Raw genomic sequence first — 16,720 nt, 5'->3', positions numbered from 1 at the left:
TCAGGTTGTTTGCAGTGGCCAGGTCAGCCTCCATATGGCAGAAATATTAATAGAACCAACAAATCAACCCCTAGGTGATCTTCAGTCGTAGCGGAGAGGATACAAAATACATAAACCCGTTAGGCTGTTGCTACATGGCTAAGCAAGCAGCTTCAACAGAACTCTCTCATGCCCACGGCCAAAATTGCTGTCCTTTTATCTAAAGCCATTCAGTTAGAACTTAAAAAACATTACCATCATCAAAGTTCATAACTATGCACAGTTCAAAAGAGACTGACCAATTGGCCAGAACAACATCCAATATCATGTGGAACAATCAAATATCCATCTGGTTGGTTGGCTGGCCGGCCTACTCTGTAAAACAATTATTCCCCTCCTAAAGAATGAAAAGAATTAACTTCCACTTTCATATTGCTTCAAATTGAGCAATCACCATCATATATGAAAAAAGATGTTCGATAATCAAATGTGTTTCACAATGTCAGTTCCAGAGACATTTATTAATACCTAACCACTCAATTATGGTCATTTTCCATCCAAACTTGCATGAGTCGATTGCAAAGTAACACAATGAACAAAAATCCATTTTCAAAGCAATGATAGGGGCATATTGGATGCAGAAGATCTATTCTTCAGCAACAATACTAATCTCACCTTTCTCTAGCATGTCATAAAATGCTCTCGATTTCCTCTGCTCATTCCAGTGATGCATTTTCCACAGCCCTCCCGCAAGCAACCCAAGGGCAGACCCTAAGATAATCTCCTTTACCAAACTTGGTCCTTTCAAAGTGACGTGAGCAACCTTGTGGCCAGCCATTCTCTTGAGCAGTTGAAAATATTCCCTGCAACTTGAAGTAAATCGGAACATTAAGAGAGTGAGCAAGCTACGTCACATGTATTATCCTTCAACTATCAAAAAGACCAAACTAGAACTTCCGTTCGTCAATTCTAACTTCAGAATGATTATCAACCTTCACACAGAAAGAAAGAAAAATGGCATAGGAAAAATCAATTCAAATATCAATTTCCACAGTTCAAGTTTTTATTTATTTTGATTATTCATTGGAGGAGGTCTACCCAGTTATTGGTGGTGGATCAAAGTATCAATGGTTGCTATACTATCTCCACATTAGGTTGATTTTGACCATCCCAACAATTCTTAAAAAAAAAAAAATAATAAAAAAAAAAAAACCCTAGGATATTTATTACAGGCCAAAAAAAAAGAAGGGTATCACATGTCAAATTCAGAAGCAACTTCCGCTGGCTAGTACTTTCCAATGAAAGTTCAAAACCTTCATTTGACATTAGGTGATTCAAACGGAAACTTGGAACATGAATACAAGGTTGATGTGGACAAACCAGTGCTTTGCCTCATCACTCCCCTAATTTCTAATCTACACCGTGTTCTGTAGAAATGCAAACCTAAAAGTGATGCAGAAGGTAAAGGAAAAACAAGAACAAACAACGCACACAGACTTGCGAGGTTCGACAAGATTGCCTACATCCTCAGTGAGATGAGATTTTGCTTCACTATCAATTGAGAATAGGGTTACGACACTCGTCCTCACACCTCTCTCAAACTGCTTGCATTACAGAGAAAGAAAACCTCACTACAAATATATAGCGAAAAACCCTAATACCGGACCGCCGTTCTGTTCTGTTCTGTCGGGTCGTCTGCACCAGTACTCCCTGAATTAAACTGCGATGGAATACAAGACATTGTACACCAACATGTTATGACCCTTAACATACTATGGTTGGCTGTTGTAATTGATATTAATGTCACACCAGACCACCCACAAACGTGTTGATCAAATCAAGAACTCAATACAAACAAAACTAATATAGAGACAAAATATAGAAGTAATTACTTCAATCAATCTACAGAAAGCTTGAGTTTGTAGAAGGCCAGCCAGCCAGCCATGACTCGACTGATACGAATCAACTTATGCGAACAAAGATGATAGGCATCAACAATAGAAATCAGTTTATTAAGCATAAAACAAAATCAGCAGTCATCTAATTCTTCAAACTATTGAATAGGTTTCTCCTCAATTGAATTTACAAAGACAATAGCATGTCAAAAATGTATCAATAAAACACCAATCCTAATCCAATAAAAATTAGTGTCCAACTCATAAAAATAAGAAACATATATTAGCATCACAGGGTACTATCCAACTCTAGAGAAGTACTAATTTGATGCAAAACAGCAGCTCCAAAAGAGCCATTACCCAGTCTTGTTCCGCTTATGCAGGGTCTAGGGAGAGGTGAGTTTGGAAACAGTCCTAACCCTGGTTTATTATTGCTCCAAGCAGTGGCCCCTTTTAAAACAATAAAATTACTAACAGACGGAAATGAGGATATTATTAAAGCCATCCATGGATTCCCTACTAAGTTTGATCAGTTTATATATATATATATATATGTATATATATAAGAAAACCAAAAAAATTTGAGAAAAACAATGGACAAATCTTGGAATTGTTATATTCAACTAATTTTCACACCAACTATTGTGGCCTCTTGCACGGTGTTATAACAAAGAGAAAACCAAGAGATTTTGGAATTGTTGCATTCAAATAATTTTCATATCAACTACCGTGAACTCTTGCATGGCGTTGTAACAAAGAGAAAACGAAAAGATTTCAACTAAGGAGAAACTTAGGGAAAATATGGTAACATTTAAAAATTGTTGTATCCAAATAATTTCTCATTTTGTTGAACTTAATGTAGGAAGAACTTGAGGATAATCTCAGGAAAACTTTGTACATTGTTGTAGTAGGGCATCGTTTAATGGAAGCCCATATGGTATTTGATAACTAGTACAATATCTCTCTCGAAGCTACAGTGTTTTGCTTTCAAATCTATTCATTCAATGTCTCATTTATTTATGTCACAAATGTGACGTTAACAGAGAGCTGATACGAATATCTTGAACTTCATTGCTAAAATGATTTTAAATTTCTCAGGAAGGTTAGATGTTTACTTGACATTATTAAAACAAGAGAAATAACACAAAGTTAAAAATTTATATGGTAAGGAACATGAAGTTACTTGTTAGACATTAAATGACACATTCTTGGATTCAGATGTAAATATTTCTATCAGATTTCATCCCACGAATGAAATTAGACCCAGACTCAATTTTGTCAAACAAATCAAGCATACCAACATACACAAAATTGACATTTTTGTTAGAAAACATGCGCAATATGTTTATATATTAGAACCTAGTTGCATCTTCTTAGTTTAGCCTATCAATATATCATCAAGGAATGCCTCAGTTTAATTCTAATTTAACTTTAATAACAGTAATGATAACAATAACAATGTCTAAGGATACTAATTCACTACAATCATCATCAGTTTTCAAAAATTCCAACACCAGCAACAACCTCAAAACTCAAGAGTAGGATGTATTCCTACAACCTGACCCGAGATAACACCTAAATAGTTTAAAATATATTCAGTCCAACATTAGCATTTAAACCCTAACAACTCTGGGAAAATCAAATTCAAGCAAAATCAGATGAAGGAATCGGATAGAACGAAAAAAAAAAAAATCACTCTCAGATGAAATCCGAAATCAAGTAAAACAAGACTAAGGTGAAAGTACATCCGACCTTTCCATAAGAGAAAAATATATACGTCGGAAAAGGATGCGAGCATGCCATTAACCGCGACACCTTCCGTTTTGCCCTGATTTCTTACCCACTTACCCACTTGGTGTGACGATTTTTCATGGTTTCAGGTTTTAGTTCCAGGATTTATGCTTTTACGGCTAAGGATTTAGATTTAATCGCTCAAATATTCGAAATCGACGCACTCAAATTTCCAATCGATTGGTTTCAAACCTCGCGTTTCATAAGGGAAGGTATTTTCATGGCGTTTTCCGGTAATCCCTCTTTCCCCCTTCTCTCTCTTTCTCTCTCTGCGATTTCCGCCACTTTCGGACAGGCTTTGGAAAAGGAGACATTGGGTTGGCGAAGAAACACACACAACGAAATTGCTAGGGTTTGATCGAAAAAAGTTGAAGGATAGATCCAAGCGATAAATCAATTCCATCAGAAACGATCCTGCGGTGTTAAACAGGAATCCCATCCAGGAATTGAAGCTTGATGCAAAAGAAACCCTAATCCACAAATAACGATTACCAATTAAGTTACAACGCCATGGATCTCAGACAAAGAGAGATCTCCATCGCCGTAGGACACGCGATTACTGGTAAATTGCAAATAAAGATAGAGAAATTGTGAGAAAATCATAGACCATACCTCTTACCGCGAAGACTGCTCTGTCTAAGTGGCAGCTCGATGCGACTGCGCGTGGCTGAATTAGTAGCCCGAGAGAGAGGAAGAAGGTGTTGGGGAAAATGGCGGTCACCTCCGATGGAATGAGTTTTTAAGGACAGAATTCACCCGGTCTAACCGGTTATCGCGGAGTGGCCAGCCACCCATCCTTATCACGGTGAGATGTCAAAAATCGCGATTCCTCTTGTAATACTACGGTGATAGGCGTCCGCATTAATAATGACTAATTAACCGTCAGATTGGCATATCAAAGGTATAGATGGTATAAATTCTGTGCTTTGAATTGTACAGAGACGCTTCCACGATCAAGAAAGATATTATCTGGAAATAATGGCATCCAAAGTAATTAGCTACAAGTAGAGGCCTTATTCCAAAACTGGACCATCAACCATTTTCAGTCATAAGTTAACGGCGTTACAGTCCAAGGTGGGGAAAAAGGTCATGGGGGAGTTGTTAATTGTTATTGGGCCTTGGGTCTTGTGGTGGTGTACGCGTGACCAGTGCCGTTGAGCTAGAGTAGGTTGAAACAAAGAACCTTCTCGAGTGGGGATCTCTTGATACACATATAAAAGAAAAAGAAAAAAATCTAAATATACGAGGACTCTGAGCCGTCCATCAGATTTCACCGGCCACTGAAGAACAAACAGGAATTTATGAAAGCGTATTTAAAAGCCGGTTTCTGGAGTCTTCCAATTCTAAGCGTTTTGGGTGGGGCTGTCTAGAGTTTCTCTCGTATCTCCTCGCCCAAAACCATCCCATTCACTTCTCTCAGTAGTTAGGATAGCTTTTTGCTGAGGTTCCGTGTCAGAATCATCAAAGCTGTAGCCTTAATGCTTCTCTTTGATCTTATACTAAATCCCTCAATTATTACATCTCCTTCTGCTTCCTCCCTTCCCTCTTTTATCTATGGTTCGGTCTCAGAAATTCGTCGACAATTCCTAGTTACGATTGGTTCTTCCGCTTCCCTACCCCTTTCTAGTTTTAATTTCTTTGTTTAGGTAATAGTAATGGCTGACGGGGATGAGAAAAGCACTGATTTTTACGCTGTTTTGGGTCTGAAGAAGGAATGCACTGCATCAGAGCTAAGAAATGCATATAAGAAGCTAGCTTTGGTTAGAATTAATGAAAAACCTTCATTTTTCTCTTTAATTAATGTTTTCCCCCCCTTTTTTTTGGTATTCTTGTTCTTTACTAGCTCGATCTTGGAATCTATGAATTGGTTATTCCAACCGATGAAACATGAATCTGTTCTTTCTTCAGTCTTTACGCCGTTTGAAAAGGTCACTAATTGTGTTATTTTGTATGGGAATCAGTCCAATTAAAGTTGGTATCTTCGTCAATTTCGACATCCTCTTTTTTTCTTGTTCTGCTTTTCCCTTTTGTGCTTTATGGGAGAGGGATTTAGCAGCGCCAATTTCGCCTGATCTCCAACGAACACTATTGTAGTTCATCATATGATGGTAACGAATAGTAATTATTATTGGCATGCCTGCAGCGATGGCATCCAGACCGATGCTCGGCGTCAGGGAATTCCAATCTCGAGGATGAAGCGAAGAAAAATTTCCAGTCAATACAAGAAGCTTATTCTGGTAATACGATCAGAGCAATTTTTCTTTTTTACCTTTATCCCCCAGCAGCGGCGTTGCCGTATACTGAAATCTTACAAGTTCTAAGCAACTAGTACTTCACGTTGTTTCGACAGTTCTCTCAGACGCAAATAAAAGGTTTCTGTACGACTTGGGAGCATACGACGGCGATGATAATGACGAAAATGTAGGTTGTGAGGGAAAATATTTGATGATTCTTATTTTGTTAGGTTGCGATCGATTATTTGAATTGGGATTGGTTTTCTGAGTTGTTCGTAACCGATCTTTGCAGGGGATGGGCGATTTTTTGGGTGAAATGGCGGTGAAGATGAAGGAGACCAAGTCCAGTGTAAGGATCGCTTCTTCCCTTTTAAGATTCTAAATGGATACTTTATAAATCGAAATCGTTCAGTGTTTGATTAGACTTCCATAAGTCGATCTCTACCTTGTTCGGATAATCCCATGTGGCGTCCTTTCTCCTCCTTCCTTTTCGAACATTTTCGGGTTAAAAAGGTGTAGCTAGCTAGCCTCATCACAGAGTCTCCTCCAAACGAGTGTATCCACCTTTGATCAGATCGGATGACTATAGGAGGGCGTCTATGGAGTATGGACTATGATCAGGAAAAAGAAAAAGAAAAAGAATAAATAATAAAATAAGATGACTGTAGGCGTCAGTCATGGTCATGGATCGTACTGCATGCCGTGGTGGTCTCCGTATTGATCGGTGGGTCCACCCATTTTGATCTCATTTGTGGTTATCAACATCCCGTTTATACACTTGTTCGTTAGAGAGCCACGTTGACCTTTCTCATCATCAATGGCCAATGAATTGAAGTAGAAACAAGGAAAAACGGAGAAAAAATAAGAACCATTCAGGGAGCAAGAGAGGAAGCTTCAAGAAAGATTCAAGTCTAGGGGTCATAAAAAGGTGGCGGTGGACGGTGGTGGGGCCCAGATTTGCTTCTCGATTCGGCGATTCGCACTGTGAAGTAGGAAACTTTGATGCATGTGTCGTTGTTCTGTTGAGTAGTCTTGGTTGAGGCCACAAGCTTAATTTCTCATGTGATCACTTGCCTTGTATGTATGTATTTATTGCTTTGCGTGCTACGAGTTGCATAGGAAATTAGTAATGGTCTTCTAATTTTTTTTTTGGTGTTTTGTTTGCGTATCTCTGTTTGAAACAGGAGAAAGGCAAGGAGAGCTTCGAAGATCTTCAGGAACTGTTCGACGAAATGTTCCAGAGTGACCCGGACGCCTCTCCTCCCGCCCCTTCTTTTTCTTCTATTAATTTTCACAACGACAATAGCAATGAGAACAAGAGAGCTTGTTCCGGGCTGAAATCCCAGAGATCCAGCAATTTCGATACGGAAGCCATGCAAATTCCCAGTTTCTGTATTGGAGTAAGCCTCTCTGTCTCTCTCTGTCTCTCTCTGTCTCTCTCTCTCTCTCTTGTTAATTTCTGTGTGTCTTTGTGTGTGTAGCTTCTGTTACGTATTCGCTGCTTTAAAGCCTCGAATTAACTTAGATACTTTCCAAGCATCTTGAAAATTCAAGCGTCCATGCACTTGGATGTAGCTTTTTTTTTTTTCGCATTAGAATAATTGAGGTGGCAACCCACACCTTGGGACACTCCAGAGTCCATATTTACATTAGCCACATGTTGTTTTGTCTTATGCAAATGCAAAACGAGTAAAACGTGGGGAATTCTGTGAAGTGCTGGAAAGTGTGCTAGCTTTCTAATGGGAAGTGCTTATCTAAGAGAGTTCTCTCCAAATAAGGGTAGAGATGTCTTATCACAGTATTAGAAATAGGCATATGAGAGTGATGTGTTGAAGGTCGTATTTCTGTCTCTCCAGAACTTCTCTCTCCTACCCCAACAATGGGTGGGGATGTCTTTTCATGGAGGGAAAAGAGAGAGACATATATGAGTGTTAGCTAGGGCAGTCAGGAGAACTAGCATAGCTCACACTTCTCTCTCCTTCTTCCAAACAAGTTGTAGGAGTACCTTTTCATGGAGGGAGAAGAAATATAGATAGATGATATATGGGAGGGTTGGGGTAGGCCACACTTCTATTTGGCCTATCTCCAAGTAAGAAGTAAGGATGTCTTTTCATGGAGAGAAGAGATAGATATATGGGACTGCGTTCACGTCACTTTTCTATCTTTATCCAAAGGGAGAAGAGAGATAGATATATGGAAGTGCTAGTGCAAGCCACACTTCTATCTTTATCCAACCCTAAATAAGGGTAGGGATATCTTTTGATTGAGGGAGGAGAGATACGTATGGGAGTGTTGGTTAGGCCATGCTCTAGTTAGTACTTCCATGTCTCTCTCTCTCTCTCTCTCTCTCTCTCTCTCTCCTTTCTTGAAATGTCCTTTTTGTCCCCTAAAAAAGATTCCTTTTCAAGTAGTCATTGGGTATTTGTTAGTTGCAACCAATGTAATGTTGGTGTATGATGTATTGTATTCCGTCGCAGTTTAATCCAGGGAGTACTGGTGCAACACCTCTCAGTATTGCTTGCAATTGTGTACTTTCCGGATTAGGGTTTTTTCGCTATATATTTGTAGCGAGGGTTTCTTTCTCTATAATGCAAGCAATACTGAAAGGTGTGAGAACGAGCGTTGTAACCCTATTCTCCATTGATAGTGAAGCAGGATCTCATCTCATCGGGGACGTAGGCAACCTTGTCGAACCTCGTAAAATTCGTGTGCATTGTTTGTTTTGTTTTTCCATTATCTTCTGTATCGTTTTAGGGTTGCGTTTCTACAAATTGGTATCAAAGCTCTAGGTTTTCTTTTTCTAGGGTTTACTATCATGATGGCAGGGAAGGGATCGAATGTCAAGTATGATATCGAGAGGTTTAATGGGAAGAACAATTTCATCCTCTGGCGTCAAAGGATGAAGGATCTTCTGATACAGCAGGGTTTGGCGAAAACATTGTTGGGAAAGTCGAAGAAACCTGCAAAAATTATTGACGAAGATTGGGAAGAGATGGAGGAAAAGACGGTAAGTGCTATTCGATTAAATATTTCTGATGATGCCCTACAATATGTTGTGGGTATCGAATCTGCACCGCAGTTATGGACGAAACTTGGAAGCATCTACATGACGAAGTCCTTAACGAACAAGTTGTTCGTGAAGAAGCAATTGTATTCTCTATAGATGGAGGAAGGTACGGATCTATTAGAGCATCTTAACATGTTCAATCAGATCGTAAGTAAACTTGCAAACCTGGAGGTTAAAATCGAGGATGAAGACAAGACGTTACTATTGCTGTCGTCGCTCCCAGAATCATATGATCACCTAGTGACGACTCTCTTGTGCGGAAAGGAGACCATTGAGATGGATGAAATCGCAGCTGTCCTCATGTCCAATGATACAAAGAAGAAAGCCAGTAGTACAAAATCTCAAGGAAAAGGTCTTTTCGAAGGTGATAAGGAGCAGGAAAGAGGGAGATCAAATCAGAAGGGATATGGAAAGAGTCGATCGAAATCAAAAGGGGCAAAGACAAATGTCTCTTGTTACTATTGCAAGAAGGAAGGTCATCTGAAGAGAGAGTGCTTGAAGAGGAAGGCGGACTTAAAGAAGAAAGTGTAGATAAGGCATCTGAGGAAGCTAGCGTGGCTGACAGTTCAGATGGAGATGATGGAGATGTACTCTCTATATCATCAGGTAAGAATCAACCTTCTGATTCTTGGATTTTAGATTCTGGATGTTCATATCACATGTGTTTACATAAGGATTGGTTTGATACATATCAATCATATAATGGTGGGTCTGTCCTAATGGGGAATGATGTTGTATGCAAGACCATTGGGATAGACACTATCAAAATCAAGATGTTTGATGGGATAGTAAGAACCTTAGCAGATGTGAGACATGTACCAAAATTAAGGAAAAACTTAATATCTTTGGGGGCACTTGACTCAAATGGCTGCAAGTACATAATAGAAGGTGGAGTTCTCAAAGTTATTAAGGGTGTAATGGTTGTCATGAAGGGACAGCTAGCAGGAAACCTATACAGACTCACAGGGAGCACAATTATAGGTGGAGCATCTGTGACTATAGATGCAGTATTTGATACAGATGATACCTATCTGTGGCATATGCGGTTAGGACTTATGGGAGAAGGAGAATTGATGGAGCTTCATAAAAGAAAAATGTTGAAGGGAGTAAAAACTTGTAAACTGAAGTTCTGCAAGTATTGTGTGTTCGGGAAATAATATAAGGTTAGTTTCAAAACTGCAAAACATAAGAGTAAATGGGTGCTTGATTATGTATACATCGATGTATGGGGTCCTTCAACAGTAAAATCTAAAGGTGGGGCAGAATACTTCATGACCTTTGTTGATGATTACTCAAGGAAAGTCTGGATATACTTCATGAAGCATAAAAGTGAGGTGTTCACTAAATTTAAGGAATGGAAGGCTGAGGTAGAAAGGAAGACAGGAAATAAAATTAAATACTTGAGAACAGATAATGGAGGAGAGTACACATATAAGCGGTTTCTAGAATTGTGCAAAACTGAAGGGATTATACGTCACTTCACGGTTCCAAAGACACCACAACAAAATGGTGTAGCTGAAAGGATGAACAGAACACTTCTAAAAAGAGCTCGAAGTATGAGGTTGAATGTAGGGTTGAACAAGAGATTTTGGGCAGAAGCAGTGAACATGGCATGTTTTCTCATCAATAGGTCTCCATCAAAGGCGATTGATTGTAAAATTCATGAAGTGGTATGGACAGGAAAATCAGTAGATTATTCTATTCTAAAAATATTTGGTTGTCCAGCCTATGCGCATGTTGAGAGTGAGCAGCGTTCCAAGTTAGACTCAAAGTCTAAGCAGTGTATCTTTCTTGGTTTTAAGAAATGTGTAAATGGATTCAAGTTGTGGGATTCAAGTTCACAGAAAGTTGTGGTTAGCAGAGACGTTGTGTTTGATGAGTCTCATATAGTGAAGTCAAATTACAATTCATAAGCAGTTGATGAAAATAAAGAAGGTTCTACTATGCAGGTGGAGTTAGGTGAGTTAGAGACAACAAGAGAGAATGAGTCATCAAGTGACTTACCAGGACAATAGGAAGTAGTAGAAGTTCCCTATACTGTAGCAAAGGGTAAAGGGAAGCGTACTCACAAAGCACCTATGAGATACGAATTTGAGGACATGGTTGCCTATGCCCTCACTGTAGGTACAGGTGATTCATCTTCCTACCATGATGCTTTGAGTGATGCACAACATGATAAATGGATGACAACTATGATGGAGGAAATGGAATCTCTACAGAAGAATAAGACTTAGGAGATTGTGGAAAAACCCAAGTGAAGAAAAATCATTGGGTGTAAATGGGTCTTTCGTAAGAAAGAGGTAGCATCTGAGAAGTAGCGTGAAAGGTATAAGGTCAGACTTATAGCCAAGGGCTATACACAGAAGCAGGGGATAGACTACAATGAAATATTCTCTCCAGTGATGAAACACACTTCGATTATGGTACTACTTGCTTTGGTGGCCATGTATTATTTAGAGCTTAAACAACTTGATATGAAAACTGTATTTCTTCATAGTGACTTGGAGGAACAAATTTACATGGAGCAGCCTGAAGGTTTCAAGGTGCAGGGAAAGGAATATCATGTTTGTCTACTTAAGAGGTCTCTTTATGGCCTTAAGCAATCTCCTAGGCAGTGGTACAAGCGCTTTGATTCCCACATGATGAAGATTGGCTACGCAAGAAGTGAGTATGATAGTTGTGTTTATTATAAAGTGTCAAGTGATAATTTTATTATTTTGTTGATACTTTATGTTGATGACATGCTCATTGCTGCAAAGAACAAACATAATATAGTCTCTTTGAAGTCTTTGTTGAGTGCTGAATTTGAGATGAAGGATTTTGGTGCCGCTAAGAAGATCCTTGGCATGGAAATCCTTAAAGATAGAAATGCAGGTAAACTTTGGGTAACTCCAAAGAGGTATATTAAAAAGGTGCTAGAGAGTTTCAATATGGAAAAGGCTAAGCCGGTTAGCACTCCCTTAGCTGGCTACTTCAAGTTATCTGAAAGAGAATGCCCTACAACACATGATGAGGTAGAGCAGATGTCTCAAGTCCCTTATGCTAGTGCAGTTGGGAGTCTCATGTATGCTATGATTTGTAGCAGGCCGGATTTGTCTCATGCAGTCAATGTTGTTAGCAGATACATGAGTAATCCAGGGAAGGAGCATTAGAATGCAATTAAGTGGATCTTCAGATATTTGAGCAAGACTAAAGATATAGGTGTTATGTTCAGTGGCAAGGGAAGTTCTACAGAATTGGCAGGTTATGTTGATTCTAACTATGCTAGTGATTTAGACAAGAGGAGGTCTACTACAAGGTATGTGTTTACATTGGCTGGTGGACCTATATCATAGAGGGTGATGCTTCAGTCTACAATTGCATTGTCCACTACAGAGGCAGAGTACATGGCAGCAGTTGAGGCTACCAAGGAAGGAGTCTGGTTGGTTGGATTGGTTCGTGAGTTGGGATTGGAGCAAAGAGGTACAGTGTTACATTGTGACAGTCAGAGTGCCATATATCTTGCAAAGAATCAGGTGTTTCATGCAAGGACAAAGTATATTGATGTGAGATTTCACAAGATCAGGGAGCTTGTGTCAGAAGGCAGTATTCACTTGAGAAAAATTCATACAGATCTCAATCCTGCAGATATGTTTACAAAGCCAGTTATTACAGAGAAGTTCGAGTCCTGTTTGGACTTGATTAATATTACTCATTGTTGAAGATGAGGGACGCACCAAACAGGTGCGGGTTTGTACCTCTAATGAGGTATAATGATGAAGACGTCTACAAGTTATCTTTACAGGAGGCTCGACAGAATTCAAGCCAAGGTGGAGATTGTTGGTGTATGATGTCTTGTATTCCGTCGTAGTTTAATCCAAGGAGTACTGGTGCAGCACCTAGATAGGCAGGATGACGGTTCCGCTAACTGGTTAGTGGGCCGTGGGGGTTGCAAGGGGGGTAGGAGGCCCCCTTGCATAGCAGGGGGTGTAGGGGAGCGCAGCCCCCAGCTCGAATTTTTATTTGAGGGTAATTGTGTACTTTCCGGATTAGGGTTTTTTCGCTATATATTTGTAGCGAGGGTTTCTTTCTCTGTAATGCAAGCAATACTGAGAGGTGTGAGGACAAGCGTTGTAACCTTATTCTCCATTGATAGTGAAGCAGGATCTCATCTCACCTGGGACATAGGCAACCTTGCTGAACCTCGTAAAATCCATGTGCATTGTTTGTTTTGTTTTTCCATTATCTTCTGCATCATTTTAGAGTTGCGTTTCTATATATAATACTCTCTCATGTAGCAATTTATAATTTGAGGATTATAGAATATACCTTTCTTGATCTTTCTGGAACATTTTTATTAGGTAGGACAGGGAGAAGGGAGGCAAGATTCCAAGGGGAAAGGAGGAAAGGGAAGGCGGAGGAACACTATTTGGAGGAAATCATGATGCGTCAGGAAGAGATTTAAAAAACAAGAAAAGGATTTCTTTGGGTTTGATCTAAGATGGAGATCACAGCTCCTCTACTTATTGTTGTTGTCTCGGTGTTCATATCACTGAAGAATTTTAGAACCATTATTAGCCATGGCATGTAAAACTATTATATTGCTTCCGTAATAGGTTTGGCAATACAATTTCCTCGGCTACCAATGGTATTTGTAAAAGAAAAGAAAAAACAAAACCAAAGAAAAGCTCTTAAAATATAAAATTAATCCCTATTTTAGGATCATTTTTTTTTTTTTGTAACTTTTTTCTCTAGTTCATTATACCGTTTCCTCTTTCACATTTTGACTTAATTTAGAGATAAATATCTCAATTGTTTAGATGGTTATTTTTAAGTTTTTGAGTGTAGAATATTTCAATTGCATTTTAGATAATGCGATGAAAAACTCACTGATTCAAATCTTCGGTGGCCCAAAAGATCTTGTCTTGTGCAATCCGGATAAAATGGTTTAGTTCCACACCTTCATTGTCTGAATTATGTAATTTCAACACCTTACACATTTTTTTTGCCTTTAATTAAGCTTTTTGTTACTTAAGAAAAAGTCTTTGATGAGGGAAAACGTATATTTCCATGTACTCAAATAACAACTTGATCATATATATATATATATATATTATTTTTTAATTAATAGGTCCAAGAGGAGTTGAATCCATTACCTCTTAATTGTGAAGTGTTCAAGTTTCCTATATGCAATAAGTAGGAAGCATGTATTTTCTTTATTGTGAGTGATTGCTCATCCTAAAGTTAAGGATAGTATTGTTAATCCAACAAAGGTCCCCCCCCCCCCACCCCACCACCCAAAAAAAAAAAAATGGTTGGGGCAGTTTTGCCTCTGTGACCCTATTTGATGTTTTATTTTCATTTGAAATGTCGTTGTTGATTAAGGGTTGGTGAATTTTAATTATAGCTTGTAGGTGATACAGAAAAACCTAGATGTGTCAACCTCTCAATTTTTCCTTCTTGATTAATGGTTTATTAATGAGCTCTTGCTTTCCTTTCTTTTTTAAGAGAATCTAAGCTATGTTTACTTTGTAAAAAATAATCATTATTAGGATTAGATATACACTATTTTACCACAAAATTCTCATTATGAGTTAGTTTTATATAATAGCTTTTTTTTATATATAAATAAGATAATTTATTAAAAAATAAAGAAAACAAAGCTCAAAAGAAAAATGCAAGTCAAATTAGCAAGAAACTAAGAGGCACTACAAAGCCTTAAACAAGGCAAAACAAAAAAACAAAAACAAAAAAAAAAACAAAAAAACAAAAACAAAAACAAAAACAAAAACAAAAACATGCCATATAAAAGGCAGGAGTTTGCCAGAAAGAAGAAAGGAGATTCCAAGACTGGATCATTGATGCCATCTCTTACCATGGACTCTGAAAGGCCCTCCAAAGAAGCAACATATTAACTATTAGTCTCAGAGCTCACTTTACGCTGAGGGGCCATTCGGACTCGGGGAAACGACATAATAGTTTACCTATGGGTGTCAATGGGCTGGGTTGGGCTGGGTTTTTCAAAACCTAGCCCAACTCTATCTGGTTTAGACCAACTATCCCAGCCCTGATGAACCTTGATTGGGCCAGGTTTAACCCAATCCAATCCAAACCAATACTATCGGTTACTTGGTTGCTTGATCTTGATGCATTGCAGAGGTCAAAGACCAAATTTTTCGTATATATGTAGATTGTGGAAAACAAAAGACTTTTTTTTTATAAGTACCCACTAATAATTATTAGCATATTTATATGATTATAAACTTAATAAACATGGTTGGGTTAGGTCGGGTTGGGCTTGGGTTGAGGTTAGGTCGGGTCGGGTTGGGTTGAGACCTCAACCCAAGCCCAACCCAACCCTGCCTCGGGCCTGAAAATTTCAACCCTAACACACCCTGTGGGTTGAAAAATCAGTCCAAGCCCTGTTCGGCCTTAGGGCGGGCTAGGGCTGGTTCGGGTTGAGTGGGCTTTTTTGACACCCCTAAATTTACCTCACATACATCCAAGCTCACATCAGAGTAGGCCCGTCTTTTCCCCTTCAACTTGGCGGAGGAAAAAATAGGAAGTAAATCATTTAATTCTAAAGCTTTCTCATCACCCTCTATGGTTGACGAATTATGTCCCCGTATACCTCCATTCACCACCTCCCCACAAGATTGGTTGAGTGAAGTTAGGTTAGATTGTGAGGGCCTATGATGAACTAAGTTGGATTGGACTAAGGTATGGAGGGAGTGCTCTTGGACCATCCAAAGAGGAGCGGTGAGAACTGAGAAGAGGGTTCACGTGGGGTAGGGTGGGTTGGTGTGGGTAGGTTGGGTTGGGTTGAGATGGAAGAAGATGATAGCGAGTGTTCGGATAAAGTGGGTTGGATTGAGTAGGGTTGATTTGAGAGGTTGAAGATTGGGATGGGCACTATATCGAAAATAGATTGTTCTCAAACTAAGGAAGTGGTCTCCTTTTATAGACTCTGGAATTAAAATCCTCTTAAGTCCGTGGACTACAATGTGACTTAAATCCATGAACAGTATCTTGCTACAATTTCGGTTAATAAATGGTGATGTCATCATTTGAGTCATGTGTGATGTCATGATGATGGTTCTATATGGTTGGTCTATTTTATGCTTTCATCATATTATCAATAATGTGCTCAGTTATAGAATCAAAATTTCTTACTGAAGAGTGTCCTCCATAACTGATCCATTGCTTCTTGGCAATAGTAGGTTGGACATCTTAGAGTAAATCCAATGGTGCGTCCAAAGGTACCCAATCCATAATATTGTCAAGAAATTGATTTGCTTCAGTTTCTTGCTGAGGTTTAACCATGTAGTCGATATGAATGTCTGTGCAAAACAATCGTCGACTATCGGTTACTTTGATAGTAAATCGATCTTTTGCTGCTTCAAAAGCTTTTCTTCTTAACGTTATTAAGACACCTTTCCAATTTGTCGATGATCGCTGTCTTGGATTATCTCAAGACAAATATATTCTTCAATTTTGGGGGTCCAATATATGAATCTTGGTTAGCAGTTGTAAGAATCCAGAATTGGTAAGGATGATAAAAGTGTTCTCTTTCCAGCCAACCCAAAGAAGAGTAAATATCAAAAACCAAATTAGGACAAAACTTCTAATTTTCAAAAGTATGATAAATCATGGTTTGCATCATTATGGGTAGATGACGGGTAAATTTCGCATTGTTGGATTGAAAAACAATTCGTCCATAAAGTTTCCATTTGATAGTGTGTATATCCCATGAGTCAGTGGAAGGATAAAAAAGA

General features: G+C 38.8%; 2 protein-coding genes across 5 annotated transcripts; one reads left to right on the top strand and one right to left on the bottom strand.

Annotated features, from left to right (window-relative positions):
- Nucleotides 1-411: 411 nt before the first annotated feature.
- On the bottom strand, nucleotides 412-4,434 carry LOC122060485 (probable cytochrome c oxidase subunit 5C-1). 2 transcript variants are annotated; one of them, XM_042623580.1, is made up of 2 exons: nucleotides 4,278-4,434; nucleotides 412-848 (listed from the first exon to the last, which is right to left on the bottom strand). In XM_042623580.1, exon 2 carries the CDS (start codon nucleotides 815-817, stop codon nucleotides 626-628), a length of 192 nt encoding a protein of 63 aa, XP_042479514.1. In that variant the 5' UTR covers nucleotides 818-848; nucleotides 4,278-4,434; the 3' UTR covers nucleotides 412-625. The 2 variants fall into 2 exon arrangements, with proteins under 2 accessions (XP_042479514.1, XP_042479512.1); XM_042623578.1 differs by having other exon boundaries at nucleotides 412-842.
- Nucleotides 4,435-4,978: 544 nt separating this feature from the next.
- On the top strand, nucleotides 4,979-13,670 carry LOC122061250 (dnaJ homolog subfamily B member 6-like). Of its 3 annotated transcripts, none has more exons than XM_042624464.1 (6): nucleotides 4,979-5,254; nucleotides 5,809-5,902; nucleotides 6,016-6,086; nucleotides 6,192-6,248; nucleotides 7,084-7,299; nucleotides 13,311-13,670. In XM_042624464.1, the coding sequence occupies exons 1-6, from the start codon at nucleotides 5,144-5,146 to the stop codon at nucleotides 13,443-13,445; spliced, it is 684 nt and encodes a 227-aa protein (XP_042480398.1). In that variant the 5' UTR covers nucleotides 4,979-5,143; the 3' UTR covers nucleotides 13,446-13,670. The 3 variants fall into 3 exon arrangements, with proteins under 3 accessions (XP_042480398.1, XP_042480400.1, XP_042480399.1); XM_042624466.1 differs by having other exon boundaries at nucleotides 4,983-5,254; nucleotides 13,307-13,670; XM_042624465.1 differs by having other exon boundaries at nucleotides 4,985-5,425.
- Nucleotides 13,671-16,720: the final 3,050 nt, after the last annotated feature.

Source organism: Macadamia integrifolia, chromosome 14, assembly GCF_013358625.1.
Source record: "Macadamia integrifolia cultivar HAES 741 chromosome 14, SCU_Mint_v3, whole genome shotgun sequence".
Classification (NCBI taxonomy): Eukaryota; Viridiplantae; Streptophyta; class Magnoliopsida; order Proteales; family Proteaceae; genus Macadamia; species Macadamia integrifolia.
The sequence above is the reverse complement of the archived record's forward strand: the minus strand, read 5'-3'. Positions and strand labels throughout refer to the sequence as shown.

Excerpts from the sequence above, each read along its gene's own strand:
- LOC122060485 (XM_042623580.1), bottom strand. The coding sequence starts at position 817 with ATGGCTGGCCACAAGGTTGCTCACGTCACTTTGAAAGGACCAAGTTTG.
- LOC122061250 (XM_042624464.1), top strand. The coding sequence starts at position 5,144 with ATGCTTCTCTTTGATCTTATACTAAATCCCTCAATTATTACATCTCCT. Across the intron at positions 5,903-6,015 it reads AATACAAGAAGCTTATTCTG|TTCTCTCAGACGCAAATAAA; the intron begins GTAATACGATCA and ends TTGTTTCGACAG. Across the intron at positions 6,087-6,191 it reads GCGATGATAATGACGAAAAT|GGGATGGGCGATTTTTTGGG; the intron begins GTAGGTTGTGAG and ends CGATCTTTGCAG.